The following is a 16938-nucleotide window of genomic DNA, read 5'->3' as shown; positions in this document are numbered from 1 at the left end:
GTGGTTTCCTTTCAGGACAGATATTTGCCACAACTTTTTTTTTTCAACTCTCTTAAAGATTGAGATGAGAAAAAAAGAAGACACTTGGCGGTCCTCACAATTCAAACATTCGTTTGCAAATGAGTTTAATGATTCAACGCGCCGCATTTCACTTTGGAGATCCACACGCAGAGAATTACACTGAGCAAAAGCTGAAATCCCAAAATGCAAAGTTCCATCAGCACCATCTACGGAGACATTTGGGGGTTGGGTGGGGATTAATCATGAAATGTTTATTCATGTATTTATTTTTTCAAAAATCGCTCTCACCATCAAATAATTTCCTTGATGAGTCCATTGTATCAGGTCAGTGGTAATCAAACCAACGGCGACTATTGCAAAAACGATACACGCTTTGTTGATCACGAGGGACACCTGAAAGAAACCTGGTTGTCATTTCAATGAAATGATGAGCACGCAGCGTAAACAGACTTACTGGTACTTACAGTTATTAAAACAGGATATCTTATCATTACGCTGGAGACAACTCCTGCAATAATGAACTGAAAAGCAGCAGACTTTCAAAGGATTGTAAAAGAATAAATGTTTTTTAAAAAATGATAAGAAAAAAAAAAAGACTTCTTACGAGCATCCCGGTCACGTGAGCAACTCTGAAGAGCGTGACAAGCGACTCATTGATCATCAGGCTTACAGCCATCGTAAGACCAATTCCAACACTGGGCAGTCCACTGACAACCTGCAGGGACTGCAATGATTGATCCATATCAATTTACGATAAATAGTGATGTTTCTAAAAATATGTGAAATAGTGTGTATAAAAACTGTGCACACCTACTCTAAATAGTAAATAATAAAACTTGAGTCAAACATCTCGTTCAGTCACTTTTTCATAACAGAAGATATTTATTTTTTTTAAAAAGATTTAGATGCACTCATTTTTGTTGCAATAAAAGTATGTCAGTCTACAATGCGTGCACCCCTTTTTTTTTTGTATCATTTAAGAGGAAGACCACAAGAACCGAAAGGAGTTTCCTGTTGCTGACTCTCAAACAGGCTGGACATCCTTTAACCATACACCGCAAAACTTCTATCTACAGTATCTGTCTGTGTATTGACTATGACGAACTTTTTTATTATGTAGAACATTCACTCCGATTCCTCCAGGGCCGTTTTGAAAACATATTTTCATCTTATAAATGGCGTGCTCCGATAAATCACTGTTTTGCTCGTTCACTTGAAATGAACGGAACGCTGCTCCTCAAATGTTTTTTTTTTTTTTTTGTCATTAGGGAAGAAAATTAAACAGTCTGCTGTGATTGCCTTTACAATGACTGATATCATGTCATGGAATAAGAAATGAGTAGCCACGCAAAGCAGACGTGGCAAAGCTGACAATTAGAGCAGAGTTGAAAGAAAAGATGTTGGGTTTTTTAAGATTTAAAGTGAAAATGAAAATTGAAACTACATTCTACTTGTATTAAATTAACTAAAACCAAAACTGCAGGGAATTTTGTTTTCGCCTTTGTCAAATTTGTTTTCGTCTTAGTCAATTCATTTAATGAGCTTTCAGGGTTGCTTTTAAGTGAATTCAATTATTTTGGTATTACTCTACGACCGTATGGAAGAAGGATGAGCAAACAGTCGTTTGGGGATGATAGTTTACTTTATTCCACAGCACTAGCGGTAATTCTGACCTTTTTTCTTTTTTATCTCACACTTGACAAATATTTCATATATTTAAAAAAAACGAATACTAAAACTAATTACAACTAAGCTAAGCAATTTTGAATCTTTTTTAAATTTTTGTTAATGTATCAATTCTCACAAACCCGCACTAAGGCTAATTAAAACAAAATGAATTTAAAATGAAATCAAAACCTAACTATCCTGAAAAATCCTGGCCTGGTACTAAAACACACCCACGACAAGTTGGCTACTGGAGCTCAGTGTGGGAGGAATAGCTCCAGTCACATTCTGCACTTTGTGCGTGCTGGTCGGCCTTACCCCGAACACAGCAGTTTTCATCTGCAGCAGGTCGTGCAAAACCTCGGTCTCATCCTCTCCAACCTTTGTGGCTTGGTAACGTACCAGCCTCTGCAATTTGTCGTCGTCTGTACACAGGCCTTGCTCATCTTCTTGGATCGCCATTTTAACATCTGAACAAGCCATGTTGTACTCACCTGCAAGTATATGATCAAAATACGTTCTTCGATGTGAAGTCGTCCATATTTTCATTTCTTGTGTATTATTTAGAATGTTCTAAAGCACAAGTGTCAAATTCAAGGCCCGGGGGCCAGATCTGGCCCGCCATATCATTTTATGTGGCCCACGAAAGCAAATCAGAAATGTCAACTTTCATGATGCTTGCAACAATCGCTACCAAAATTTCCAATTCTCATTCGTTGTTTGCCTCTTTTTAAATTACACTTACTTTCTCGCTTCGCTTCTACTGCTTCCCTGCATTTGGCTCCATCCTTTGGCACCATCGCCACAAAATCCATGACAACAACAAAATATGTGACACGTGACCACATGTATGACAGAACTTGATAGGAAAGGGTCAGCAACGTTATGGCAACTGAGGGCTACTTTTTGTATACTGATTCATGTGAAAGCCTTTGACATTGAAAGAAATAGTGTGCTGAATTTGTTTTATTTAATTTTATCAAGTGGTTACATGAAATAAAATCATCTGGAGCCAGATACATTTTTAAGGAGATATTTGGTCTACCTCAGATGATTCTATTGTGTGCAACCACCCGCCAAAATAAAATGGAGTGAATTCAACGCACCATTTTTTTCTGTGTACTTTCTGAAAAGTTCAAATTGAGTTGAACTACATTTGTTATTATGAACGAATTATATTCATCTGCTCACGTGAATTATTCCTTGCAATTATTTTATATTTTATATATTCCTATAAATCTCTGCAAGGGTTTACACTTTCGAATGATCACGTCCACATGTAACAAAATAGTGTTGCTGTCCTTCCTGAGTCCTGTCTACTACTGAGGAAAAACTAATTAAAAAAAAAAAAGAAGTACGGTACTCTAAAAGAAGGTCTACACTGAAAAAAATGTGGGTTGAGTTTTCTGGATCCAGGTACATTTATTATACAGCCTGTACATCTCCTTAAAAAAATGTAACCGGATCCAGATTATTTTATTTTGTGCAGCCACATGACAAAATAAAATGTAGTAAATTCAACACATTTATTTCAGTGTAGTAGTTTTTCTTGCAGATTAATTTTGTAGATGATAATATCAAATTTGCTAACATGTTGTCTTATATTGTTCAGTGTATGAATGACATTTTATATGCCCACGTAACATACTCGTAATTCTTACATTTTATTTGAAAGACTTATTTTAAGTTTCCTTGGGATTTTGTACTACTAGTACTTGATATATTTGATGTGACACAATATAGTTTAGCGCACAGACGTTGAGGTTTTTAATAAAAGATTTGTCAATTTAATACCCCATAAGAACTGCATGAGAGTACAGTGACATGTACGGTCAACTTAATTGAATCAAATCTTTGATCTTGATCTTAACCGGTGCAGCGTTTACTCCAGATTTGAGTTGTTAAAGTGTGCAAGCGGATTGTGACTTACCGTGTCAGAATGTGGTTGTCCCTTCAACAAGTTCCTTTCTTAACTAGAATTCTATGTGAGAAGATGTGACAAAGGGAACAGGTCACACTTGTCACTTCCTCACTTGACACTTGGCTGCAAGATCATCCTGCGTGACTTGAAAGCGTGCATTTTATAAGGTACGTACTCGCTTCGCAACATATGAGGTGGAGTTAAATATCAAATTTATTTGGGGTCCTTTTTCAAGGTTTCAACTCTGTGTATTCGTTCTACATGTGAGTGAAAGTCATCTTCATCATCGTTTCCTTGTTAAACTCATTGGACCAACATCGGGTGAGGTAAATCCAATATGTTGCTTTCAGTGGATCAACACCCAAACATCACCCTGTGACCTTTCATGTTCCAAAAGGTACAATGAGGAAGACGTTTGTGTGTGACGACTCCATGATCATCAATATTCCCATCAGGAAGGACAGTGAAAGACGCAGCCGTGTGATGCTGCAAGAGTTCCAATGTGTGTTCCAAGATACGTTCAAGGTTTTTGCTTACAATGGATTCCCAAAACCTCTTGGAGTAAGTGAGTGTGTGTAAATGTGTATGTGTGTGTGTGTGTGTGTGTGTGTGTGTGTGTGTGTATGTATGTATGTACTGTATGTACGTAAAAACAAAAATACAGTATATATATATATATATATATATATATATATATGGTTAATGCAGTTTGATTTACTTCTTGGTGCGGCCTATAATCTCTGCCCACTTCCGTGAAGGTGGACAAACACATAGTTTTCAGGGGTGTGGTGACCACATCAGGAATTTCAGATTTATTTTTTAAAATTAAAAAAACAACAACACACATCTGAGTTTAATGTCCTTTGAGAAGCAGCTGGGGAACGGCTCAATGCACAAACAGTTTCTCTACCGTGGCCACGTTATAGCGCACTAGGGCTTGGCACAATTCCGCCAATGGCCCGGTATCCCTGGAGGAAAGATTTTCCAACTCCATAGTGACGCCCTAACACCTTGCGGCCATCCAGCGAGCACTCTGGGAGTGACTGACATTGGCTTTGTTCGCACTGCTGTTTGTTGTAAATAAATGATCACTTCCTGCCCAATTCAGGGAAATGGGCTCATTTCCCAAGGTCATGGCAGAGTGGTTGGGTATTCGTGCTGTAAATGGATGCTGATTCCTCTTCTTCTTTTACATATGCAGGCAGCACAATGTTTTACTGGAGTGTCACTTGTCAGTCTAGGTCTGATGTTCTATCAGAGTTCGGCTGACATGCTCCTGATCTTTCCGAGCATTCTGGTAAATTAACTCTTATCCTTTTTAATTTATTTTCAAATGATATGCGCTAATTGGTGATTTTTCGACTTGGTTTGTATGTTTTATCACTGTTAGTTTGTGCTCTGTGGAATGCTGACCTATGCGGCAGGATGTGTCCCCAACATGCGTGTGGTAAGTAGACTTTGGGGGAAATGGTCTTTAATTGTGTTGTTTTAGAAGTGTTGCTTTGGATGGCAAAGATGTTTTTGACGGGGTTTGTGGGTTTGAGGTTTTGTTTTTTTTTCCCCCCTAGACCAAGGTGTCCTTCAGTCTGAACATCATCAGCTTCGTGGAGTCGGTTGTGTTACTTTGCCTCTCACTGCTCGACCACCGCTTGATTCAGGACGTTACCTCCCACGAGCTCAAGGTGAGTTGAATATTTGTATTTTTACTCCTTTCTGGAAGGCTCAAAATGAGATTCCTCTCATTCTTTCCCACAGCTGCAAACAGGAATCAAGGCAACGGTTGCAGGCTTGTTTGTGGTTCAATGCTTGATTGCCTTATTTCTGATCTACTGGCAGAGTAAAGCAGTGTGCAGACAACATTTCAACATGCTGGTAATGTTGCCTTACATTTGATGCACTTCACCTTCAAACTATCTAACTTCAAACAATCAAACTAATGCTGAGCACTTTCACCTGCAGCCCATTGTTCAGATGAGACTGGAGGATTAACAGGCTGATGCAACAACAACCTAACAAGATCAACGCACTGCTTTTGAGTAATATTATTGGCTCATCAGTGTTGTCACCTCACCGACAACGTATGAGTGTATGTGCCAACATTTATTCATATTTTCTTGTTGTAATAATTTTTTAAAAATTGTCTCTGTACACATATTTCTTATGTTTTTGAATTTGTTTTACATTAAGTCTCATCATTCAAAACTAAAAACAAATGTATGTTGATGGTTCTTATAAAATCAAGCATTGCCTTGCACTGTATAATTTTTGAAGCGACTATTCTCTAATTAGATAAATCAAGACAAAAGGAATGAAAACATTTAAGCTACCACTTGAGAAAAGGACCCAATTAACGCAACACATACTAAAGTACTGTTGATCATGTAAATGTCGGTGGGCCAGATTGCTGAACGGATCAGGCCGTACGTGGCTAGCGGGCCATATTTTGGCCCTAATTTTGTTTATTATGCAGAGCAATAAACAACCACTAGAGGGAAACAAACACAGAAACGTCAAGGCGATTTCCCTTGCAGAAAAACTGGGTGTTTTCAGTGTAACTTCATTTGACATTCAAATGTTATTTTACGTGTTTTTTTTCTCTACGGCATGATTATTGCATGGGTGATGTAATTTAGAAGATTTCTGTGTGTTGTAAGATCAGATTCAAAACAAAAACATTCCAGCACGTGATGGAGAACAGCCAATGAATTCTACCGCTTCTCAGGGACACTCCCTGCTACGTTTACGCCAATCAAAACTCATCATCAGCCTCCTGTTTTCGTTTTCTCCTCAGCGTTTCCTTTCTACGACGTCATGCTTCCTACTCGTACGCTATCTATTACAGTAGTGATGTGTGTTAATTCCTCCCATTACGTTTGCCTTCGTATGGCTGGCTAAGCGTCCCCGGTGCCGTTTGGGCGAGGGGGCTTGGAGCCGACAGCTGCTCCGCCATGATGTCATTGTATAGCGGAGGGTCTCATACCCTGAGCAAGGATGACGTGAACTACAGGATGCATTTCAGAATGATAAACGAGCAGCAGGTCGAGGACATAACGATAGAGTTCTTCTACCGGCCGCACACCATCACGTTGCTAACTTGCACGGTACTCTGTCTGATGTATTTCGCCTTTGCGAGGTAAGCATGCTCGGGGAAAAAAAAAGGTTAGCTCGGGAAGCTAGCAGGTGGCTAACAGTGACTGTGATGCTCTGATTGAGTCACGGTCACAGCTTATACTTCATATTCTCTCAAACTAAGTCAACGAAATACATGTCATTGGGGTGAGTTAGGACACGGTGGCGCTTTTAAACTCGCTTTGAAAACCACAAACGTTTCTTTTAACGGAAATGAAAGGATGCCGTTTCTCCATTTGCAACAAACGGCCACAAGAATGGAGTGTTCCCTCGCTCTATGGCGTCCCCGCTATATCGCGCGCGTGTGTGTGTGTGCGTGCGCGCGCGCGTGTTTGTAACGTATCGACCTGTCGTTTGCAGAAATGTTTAATTTATAACATTTTCTTGTTTTTTTCTTAAGGCAGAACAATTATTCGAATTCTGATAAATCGCATCTAAAAGTTCCCCTACAAAGTACAAATATATTTTTTAAAAAGCTTTATATATTTTTGTAAACATCAGTGACTAGAATCACTGACTTTATTTTTGTGTTAAGCCCAACCTATAAAACCAAAACTTTTATGTATAAGAAAACTGACATTTTTTTTATTGTTATAGAGGTTACTGTCTTGCTTGTGTATGTATTCTTTTCTCTGCGAACCTTGCTAAATGAATAGTGCACACTCAATACTTCAGAAACGTATACATAATAGGCCTTGAGATTGTCTGTTTTAACTGCTGGTTGAACAAATTGTGTTGTATTTACTTTTTTTTTTTTTTAATTTACAGAGATGATGGAAATCCTGACAGCAATCTTTGGGTTGGTTTGATTCTGGTGATCTCTTTCTTCCTTGTTATCAGTGTTTTGGCATTTCCCAATGGTGAGTTTCATATGACAAACCTTATTTTGCTCAGTGTCTTAATGTCTTTTGTTTACCGTCACATATTTTATAGTCAAAAAATGTAACAGCACACCACCAAACTAATATGTCACAAAAGGTGTATACAGTACTGTTGACTGAAATAATGCAGTTAATATGGTTGCTGTCAGGCTGAGCCCTTGAATCTCCAAAACCACAACTTCAGGTAAAGGTAATCTACAATTGAAGCAACTAGCTTGAGGTACCTTAACAGTATATGTAGTGATTGGGAATCAATCGTTTAGATAAGATATCCTTTATTTGTCCCACACTGGGTAAATTTACAGTCTACAGCAGCAAATTTGGGGGGTAGAAAGAAGAAAAACAAAGTTGTCAGTTGCATGTTTGAACACATTCGCATTACCGGTATTCATTTTCTGCAGGTCCATTCACTAGACCTCATCCAGCAATATGGAGAATAGTCTTTGGTAAGTACTGATGAAAGAATGAAAGCAGTTTTTTTTTTTTTTTTTTTTTGCAGTCCCACTTCCTCTGTTATCTAAAATAACTCTTTCCTGTTCAGGTCTGAGTGTGCTGTACTTCCTCTTCCTGGTTTTCATCATCTTCCTGAACTGGCAGCAGGTTAAACAGTTAATGTACTGGCTTGATCCAAACTTGCGCTATGCCCAGAGAGAGGCAGACATTATGGTGAGGATTCATTTGTCATGTGTTTTGAAAGTACAACAACTATTAAGTCAACCAGTGTCACGGATCTATTTGTGTTCCACTTTGGAGGTTTTACTGGAATAGCTCAATTTCATTCTACAGTATCTGTTAGCAGTTGCTGAGGGTGTGTGTCCCGCTCCCTTTTTAGGAGTATGCAGTCAACTGCCATGACATCACCTGGGAGAGAATTCTCAGCCATTTTGACATCTTTGCATTCAGCCATTTCTGGGGTTGGGGCATGAAGGCCCTCCTGATCCGAAGCTACGGCCTCTGCTGGACCATCAGTATTACCTGGGAGCTCACGGAGGTACCGCTTCATGCCATATTCGACGTAGGTTTTGCATCTGTGAAGTTAAGTCTCACATGTGGTTCCTTCAGCTCTTTTTCATGCATCTGCTGCCTAATTTTGCCGAGTGCTGGTGGGACCAGGTGATTCTTGACATCCTCTTGTGTAATGGTGGCGGCATTTGGCTGGGCATGACGGTGTGCCGGTTTCTGGAGATGAGGACTTACCACTGGGCCAGTATTAAGTATGTCCTGAAAGTTGGAAATAACTGAAAGGTGTTGTTTTCCAAAAGTTTGTATTCCGTGTCCTTTTTCTTTAACAGGAGCAACAGGCACATTTGTAGCTGTACTGATGTCTGAAATACAGTGGTTCCTTCAGATACAAAGATAATAAATATGTTCCGTGACTTCCTTCGTAACTCATTACATTCCCCATTGTAATGAATGGAAATGCCATTGATCCGATCCTCCCCCACACCCCCAAAAGGAAAACATTTTATTGTATTTTCTTAAGGAAAATAGCACTCTATACTACTGTGCTTCTTAAACAGTAATGGCATTTTTAAATCTAAAGACTAAAACAGTTTTTGCCACATTATTTGCTTCAGTTCAATGGACATTGTGCTGCTTCTTCTGTTCTCGACCACCTGGGGGCAGTAAAATACAGACACAAGAAGCCGGTCAAAAGCATTTTCCCCTACTCGCGCCGAGGGCATATTAGGCTTTTACTGACTTAATAGGTTCATACTGTAGACGTATCACATACATATCCTATAATTCTGAATTGAGAAGCAGTGTGATCATCAAATCAAATGTGGTGCTTGAGCACAAACGTTTGCCAAACCCTGCAAAAGACCGTATTACTCAGCTGCGCTATCAAGCAAGATGACCTTAAGCTTGAAGGTGTTACCACTAGGGATGAGATGTTTATTCATCACAGAATGGAAAGACAAGTCTGGAATAAGTGTTGGTGGCTTAATAATTACGTACATTACTCAACACTTATTATAAATCCCTGTCATCCTTTCCTTGTGTCCCCCAACAGGGACATCCACACCACGACGGGGAAGATCAAGCGAGCCGTTTTACAGTTCACGCCGGCGAGCTGGACTTACGTGCGCTGGTTGGATCCGAAGTCTTCCCTGCAGCGAGTGATGGGCGTCTATCTCTTCATGATCATCTGGCAGGTGGGTCAAGGGGCCTTCCCAATGTCTCAACGGCGGCCAGCCGGAGATCATCCTGTGTGTTTGGTGTACTGAATCGTGGCTAATCTAATTGGCGCCTCCGTGGATGAAATCTAAAACCCGCTTCACTTGGATCCATTTAATTCACGGGGTGTGCTGCTGTCTGCGCATTAACCGCTAATCCCGTAAAGAGGCAAAGCCAGACTGGATTACTCGGGTGCAATTAATAAAGGAGGGTACGATTTTGAGTGCCGTCGCTTTGCATACCACCCAAGCTGCCTTCTCTTTTGCGTTTGTCTGCCATGGCAACACGCTGTGCGTCCCCTTTTATATGGACACTCAATGAAGCAATATCGTCATGCACATGGCCGCACAGCTCTCCCCTCTCTGGAGGCTCCAAGCAGTAATTACCAGTCTTGAAGAATGGATCAGGGGGGGAGCGATGGCGCTCGGCCCAGCGGGCGGACAGTTCAGCTGGTTCGCTGAACGAGGCTGCCGGCCAAAGGAGAGAATAGCACCGCAGCAAGCCTTCACTCTCATTATATTGTATGGGAATGCGAGGAGCTAGCACAAAGTGATGCTCAAAAATACTGCTCTGTTTTGTAACGTTCTGCTCAATTCGGCATATATTTGTGTTTCCTTGGGCTTTGTTGTCAACAAGTGAAAAATCTTACGAATATACTGTATGGAGCCGACCATGGAAAATGTGCTGAAGTCATCAAAAATGATCACGAATATGAATAATGAAAATTAGCTAACAGTTTTATTGTCACATTTTGTAATGTAAAGGAGGGCTTAACAAATCCCAAAACACAACAGGGACTTGAATGTTTTGAGTTGTTTATCCGACTATAGATGTCATCTTGTTCTCTGATCTAGCAGTCAATCAAAAACGTAATTTCTTTACTCACGCTTTCACAACAATTACAGGGAAGGAGAGTTGCCGCCAAAATGTCCACGTAAAGTCGATAAATGGAGCCGACAGACGCTCAACTAACCACCATGGCACATATGTTGCAGTAGAAAAATCTCATGGTACCCCCCCCCCCCCCCCCAAAAAGTGACAAAAATTCGATATAGTAGAATAATGATTTTGTGTCAGTGGATTCACAGATTCACTTGGTGTGAAATCTTGGTGTGTTTAGTTGAATACATAGCTGATATACTCACAGGGAGACATGATATCTTCATCTATAAATGGCAACAGGTGGATAAACGGGGCTTATTGCACCTTTTGCCATCTAATGGAAGAGCATTTCATTCTTCCGTCTGTCACTCGACTGTCTGTTACTTTCACAGATAGATGAACAAAGATATATTATTCGGTGTAAATGATCAAATTTACGACCTTGGGTTATTTCCCACGGCACCGGATGATCTCTAACGGTTACGTTGACTGTAAATACTGACTCGGGATTTATTGTGAAATAATGACGCGGCTTCGTAGCGTGCCATTGTATTAAATATCATTTATTGTCTGCTTCCCAGTTGACCGAGTTAAACACGTTTTTCCTCAAGCACATATTCGTCTTTCCGGCAAGCCACGCCCTCAGCTGGTGTCGGATCCTGTTTATTGGCATCATCACAGCACCAACAGTCAGGTGAAACACTGTTCTGTCTACGGGGTCGGGGGGACATTTGTATCGGAACCATTCGGGATGGACGAATACTGATACCAAGTGCCATATCGGGGCGATACCAGCCTTATTTTGAGGTATCGGATACTCGTTGAGGCTGCTGATACCAGCAACCGATACTTAAAGCAAAAGAGGGAAAAGAAAATGACATTGAGTAAGTCCTTCTCCGCAGTAGTTCGCGCTATACTATGGCTGTTGGGCACTTTGGCGAATCATGTGCGTCAGAAAAAAAAAGTATTTGCTCACATTTTTTTATTTTTGTAATTGTGTTAAATGAAATTTCATGCAGCATATATGAAAGTACGGGAGGTATCGATACTCTGTATCCGTGAGCACTCGGAGTGAATACTCCGCTATATGGGTCTGAAAATAAAGTGGGATAGAACATCCCCAGTTACCATATATCCAATTCTTCTCACTCTAACCTGACATTTTGTTTGCGTTTGCTACAGGCAATATTACGCCTACCTCACAGACACCCAGTGTAAGAGAGTTGGGACCCAGTGTTGGGTGTTCGGGTAAGTGAGCCTCCCGCCACAAAGGACCTTTCATACAGTGAAACAAATGTGAAATGTTATCGAGAGCCGCTGCGGGCTTATTGAGGCTGAGAAATGTAGTAACGTTAAACCATGACGAATTGATTTCTCACCATAGCTGTAAGCCGGTTTGTTTCCTCACATTCCTATCACACAAATCTCACAAACATTCTGGTCCGTAAAGCAGCACATGTTGCTTTTTCTGTGAGTTAAGTCAACTGAAGGCGGTTGGGGATTTGCCATGTTATGTTTGGTTGTTCCTCTCATTTTGCCCAGGGCCATAGCCTTTCTCGAGGCGCTAGCCTGCATCAAATTCGGACAGGACTTGTTCTCCAAAACCCAGATCCTCTATGTGATCCTCTGGCTGCTGTGCTTGGTAAGATCAGCATCGACAGCACTCTTTTGTTTTTGTGTCAATAGTAAACTAGTGCGGTCTGGTGCCGATAGTAACCTGTGAGCTTATTTGTGTCGCCTCCGTTTAATCTTGTGTCAAAACCTGTTCTTGTGTGAACGCTGAGATACATGCATTCGGAGTAATGTGCCTAGACAGGATTCCAGACGAAAGCAATACATCTGTGCTCTGTTTGGAACATCAAATAGAACAGACTGGTTCAGTAAAAATATTACAATCATTAGTAAGAGTCAGAAATGATGTCATGCCATCACATCAAAGCACTTACCCAGCAACCATTCCCATATTATTACTTTCATGTGCTGTGACATCATAAATCATTTTTCTTCTTTGCAAATAACATGTCTTGTTAATTACCTTTGTTCTGGCTTTTCTGTTGTAGGCCTTCATTACATTCCTTTGTTTGTTTGGAATGGTGTCGTGCGCAGAGAACTATGGTCCGAGAGAAAAGGTATATGCTTTATTTTGATCTGTTCGTCTATATATGGTCCTCAGGAGAAGTAGAAAAACATACTGGTATCTAAACAGCCATGATATTCCATAAAAGTGACATCAGTACTTTTTGGAGGTCAGGCCCATTTCACTATTCACCTGTTGAGTTGAGGGGCCGATCATTTACAGCAGCAAACATTTCCATGAGTGCAGTCACGCTTGTAAATAATTATTTGCTTTCATTCTGAGTTCACATCTTCTCTATGGTAAAAACTTTTTTGAGAAAATGCATTCTGTGGTTTCAATGAATAAAGGGGCCAGAACGGGTCGAATTCCTTGTGCTCACAACAGCATACAGTAATTGTGCGGCCAAAGTGTGCACATCGCTGTTGAATATTTCCCATCCATGTATTGCCGTGTAAAAGTGAAATAGGGGAGCCTTTACTATTTGCTGTTGCTCTTTGTCATTTTCTTCATTTGTGCGTCGTCTAAATGTTGAGTAAACATAGCCAGCGTTGTTACTGAACACCCTCTACCGCCATTGCTTTACCAATGCAGTGTTGGGATCCCATTCCATACTTAGTGCAATGCATTTTCACCCAGAGCTGAGCTGATCCCCCACCCATTTTTTTTTCTTCAGAAAAGGGACATATTAAAAAAATCTTTGTCGACTGGTTGTTGGGATGTCACTCCTATGTGCACATGTTGTTGCGCACGCCTTCCATGACAGTTTACATACGGCGCATCTTGAAAATTTCAAATGTATTTATGTATTTATTTATTTATTGGGGAGGGACAAAATATTGAGGGGAGAAAAGTCATTTGCTCAACTCAAGGGTCACTTTTGATTCTTACAACTGACGGATCAGCCAGCTCATTTGCAGATTAAGTCCAAAATAACAGTTACAAAATTGTATGTGACATGTGCAAGAGTTTCTTGTAAATATTTACTTGGCTTTTATTTTATTTTGCAAATGACATATATTTTTTGTCTGTTTTGTTAGGAAAAAGACTGAAAAAGTAAACCTTCCGATTATTACAGTTTGTTAGAATGCAAAGTTATCTTGCTTTTGCAGTTATTTTATTGAGAATACTTTAAGAGCAACAGAATGTGAGAAGTCTCACGACACAGTAGTAGTCACAGAATGTTAGCTAATTTTAACTATTCATTAAACCATTTTCTGTACCTCACAGAATGTTAGCTAATCTTAACTATTCATTAAACCATTTTCTGTACCACTTATCCTCAGTCGGGTCACCGTGATGGAATGTAAAAAACCAAATTACAAATGTCATGGCAACTAACCTCCTCCAACCTCTGAATGATTACGAACTGAAGCGTACCGCAAGGTCACCTCTGTGACAGTTAAGCTGCTGCAGAGATATCTTTTGGTTTGCTAGGCAGGTAGTTGAAGGGTGAATGTGATTTGTCCGTTTGACGCTGTGTGTGTGTGTGTGTGTGCCGTGTGTATCTCCCGCAGAGCTTGTCCGAATGTGAGGATAGCAATTACACAGAGTTTGCTGACGATATGCCAGAAGAGTTTACAGGTACAATGAATTGTTTTATGTACTGTTAATCACGACTATTCAAGGGGGATTGGGAAGGAGCCCTGCTGCGAATAGCACAAATCCAGAAGTATTTCAAATGGGCACTTATAAGTTATAAGTGCCCATTTGAATACTTTATACTGTACATTTAGTATGCCACAAATGATACCCCAAATCTCATTTCACGCTCATCTTACATTACCCTTACAAATAAATGGGTTACAGATATTTAATTTAAAAAAAAAAAAAAAGGAAAGTGCTGCAAGTGCATGTAAATGAACATGCGACAAAGATCTCTGAAACAACCCAGACTAAATTGGTCTTCTCCCTAGCATACAAAGATGGTTGTCTCAGTCAAGATGTATCACGTCAACAATCCACCAATTACTACTTTCCTATTAGTCAGCCCTTTCGTGCCATCTTGGAGTAAAATCCACCCATTTTTATATCCATCTTGGGATGGCCATTTTCCCACTTGCTGTTGACTGGCCTTGTGCGTAAAATCAAATAGCTTTTGTTGCTTCATCCATATTCAGAAAATGCAATATTCATCACCAATGCTGTAATTAGACTGGTGGTTGTGCATAGGACAAAATATTAAGAACATTGTTGACATGATTTAAACATCTAAATGTATGAAAACACATTTTAAAATATCCCAAAGTGCCTGCTCCAATGCTCTCACTGTAAAATGGGAAGACTATCATAACATCACTTTGAAGAAATGAAAAGAAGACTTTTCCTGCTCTCACGGTTCTCCAAATGAGAGGCAAAACACAGTTTTGTCAGGTCAGCGGGGCCTTCACGGAACTTGAAAAAGACACAATCCAAGTTTGACCTTAAACTGCTCGTGTTTCCATCTCTATTCTTGCTATCATGCTTGCATTCATGGTGAGAGCTTTGTGTGTTTCAGGAGAGACTGAGGTGGGAGGTGACTGCCCCAAAATCAGACTGAGAGGAAAGGGCTCAGGAAAGCTCAACTCCGTTAATGGCCTGGAGAGCCAGTAGCAATCACAGGAATAGGTTCCTAAACGCACCCAAAAATGGTTCTAATGGGGGCATAAACTTCTCGGACGAGTCGGAGCCCCCTCACCCCCCCCCCCTCCCCCCTGTCCTCCAAGAGAAACAACTGGTACGTGCAGTGTTGTTAGAACGGCACACCCATAACATGCTGTGCTCGTAAAAGCTCTAACACCACTGTTGACAGGTGTGTGTGTGTGTAAATACACGGTACGTGTGTTTGTGAAAAAGCTGTAATAAATAACTGCCAACTTTTACTGTTAGCCGCATGCTCTGTGGAGTTGATCAATTACAGACAGACCTGCTCTGACACACGATATCATTCTTTACGCTCCAAACTATTTAAAGCCACCATGTAGAAATGAGAATGAGAATTGAGCATCTGTGTTTCGGGCACAGAAATCGTCAAATCTTTTTTTTTTTTTTCATAATAAGAAGGCGTTACATGTTGTCGGTTTACAAATGTTTCGCCAATGTACGTTGACACTATTGGTGACCATAACTTGAATGTGGGCGGGGCATCACAAGAGCATTTTTGACCTGGAACAAAACAAAGCACATGTCTAACGCACTTTGCAGAAGGTTGGCTCTGAACTGCACATTTATAATGTTGGGATTATTATTTGTGTTTTTACGCCTCGTCTATTAATGGCTGCTATTTTGGTGTTTTGTTTTTTGTGTGTGTGTTACCGCGATTGTAATGAAGGGCAAATATTTGGATTTTGTATTGTTCACCAGAGTACAGGATTGCCGGTAATCTTGTTACACGTGCATGGTTGCAATGTTACACACAACAAAGCAGCTAACCATAATGGCAGCATATCCCCCTCCCCCCACTGTAATTTTTAAAAGTTAATTTCACCTTTTGTGCCTGTATGTATGTTCCCTCTGTCTCAATTCTCTCCGTGTGCATGAAGACTAATTTGGGGCTTTGTGCATTTCATCTTTGTTCATTAAAGATTCATTTGGGTTTCGTGCCATCGGCTCAAGCAGTACGTGAACCTTGTGCAATAGCACCGCTGAGAACTAATTCACCAAATTTTGCCTACTCGTGTTTGTACGAGTGAGTATTCTCATGTCAAGTTCACTTTTAGGATTAGAGTCTTGCAGTTTTGTCCAGGTATACAAGCACGTTTGTCCTGAAGTTTGTGTGTCAACATAGGTGGTCTGAGCAGATGACTGCAGTTGTGTTTTCATCCGGATATTCCACGCAGCCATAACGGAGATTGCGCTTTTTCACTTAATTGCATTTGTACTTTGACGCCTGTATCGTACGTACTTACATTTTTGGGAATGATGAATGATATTTAAGTGATGATGCACCTCTAATTAACAATTCCTGACAAATCCGATTTTTGAGACCAGCAAATGGTGTCAGACAAAGGTTCCTGTCTATGGTACATGATTTTTTTCCTGGATACATAATATACGGAATTTGCCAAAAACAATGACATGGAAAATTACTTGTACCGTACTATATCACTGTGAAATAATACTGAACCACATTAAAATGTTTTACATGTTCTTAACAGAGTCATTCTTTGCCTCATCCCAAGAAACTGTCGCGTCTGAGGAAAACCAAC

At 40.3% G+C, this 16938-nt stretch overlaps 3 protein-coding genes across 6 annotated transcripts; 2 read left to right on the top strand and 1 right to left on the bottom strand.

Annotated features, from left to right (window-relative positions):
- Window positions 1–113: 113 nt before the first annotated feature.
- LOC147203717 (uncharacterized) lies at window positions 114–3732 on the bottom strand. 3 transcript variants are annotated; one of them, XM_086113928.1, is made up of 7 exons: window positions 3617–3732; window positions 2432–2474; window positions 2005–2180; window positions 626–745; window positions 486–542; window positions 310–414; window positions 114–227 (listed from the first exon to the last, which is right to left on the bottom strand). In XM_086113928.1, the coding sequence occupies exons 3-7, from the start codon at window positions 2167–2169 to the stop codon at window positions 126–128; spliced, it is 549 nt and encodes a 182-aa protein (XP_085970054.1). In that variant the 5' UTR covers window positions 2170–2180; window positions 2432–2474; window positions 3617–3732; the 3' UTR covers window positions 114–125. The 3 variants fall into 3 exon arrangements, with proteins under 3 accessions (XP_085970054.1, XP_085970052.1, XP_085970053.1); XM_086113926.1 differs by lacking the exon at window positions 3617–3732 and having other exon boundaries at window positions 2432–2563; XM_086113927.1 differs by lacking the exon at window positions 3617–3732 and having other exon boundaries at window positions 2005–2111; window positions 2432–2531.
- A 277-nt stretch (window positions 3733–4009) lies between these two features.
- Window positions 4010–6015, top strand: LOC147203716 (uncharacterized). Its single transcript, XM_086113434.1, is given in 8 exon segments — window positions 4010–4168; window positions 4809–4904; window positions 4998–5054; window positions 5176–5289; window positions 5363–5479; window positions 5567–5610; window positions 5612–5643; window positions 6008–6015. Coding segments are annotated over 8 exon segments (627 nt in total).
- Window positions 6016–6376: 361 nt separating this feature from the next.
- ptdss1a (phosphatidylserine synthase 1a) lies at window positions 6377–16879 on the top strand. 2 transcript variants are annotated; one of them, XM_086113879.1, is made up of 13 exons: window positions 6377–6740; window positions 7505–7596; window positions 8019–8063; window positions 8159–8283; window positions 8450–8608; window positions 8680–8831; window positions 9632–9773; window positions 11289–11371; window positions 11860–11925; window positions 12220–12319; window positions 12738–12806; window positions 14269–14335; window positions 15249–16879. In XM_086113879.1, exons 1-13 carry the CDS (start codon window positions 6556–6558, stop codon window positions 15341–15343), a joined length of 1380 nt encoding a protein of 459 aa, XP_085970005.1. In that variant the 5' UTR covers window positions 6377–6555; the 3' UTR covers window positions 15344–16879. The 2 variants fall into 2 exon arrangements, with proteins under 2 accessions (XP_085970005.1, XP_085970004.1); XM_086113878.1 differs by having other exon boundaries at window positions 11259–11371.
- The last annotated feature ends 59 nt before the right edge of the window (window positions 16880–16938 follow it).

Source organism: Hippocampus guttulatus, chromosome 6 (assembly GCF_054856545.1).
Source record: "Hippocampus guttulatus isolate MCC_2025c chromosome 6, RoL_Hgut_1.0, whole genome shotgun sequence".
NCBI classification, from domain to species: Eukaryota; Metazoa; Chordata; class Actinopteri; order Syngnathiformes; family Syngnathidae; genus Hippocampus; species Hippocampus guttulatus.
The sequence above is the reverse complement of the archived record's forward strand: the minus strand, read 5'-3'. Positions and strand labels throughout refer to the sequence as shown.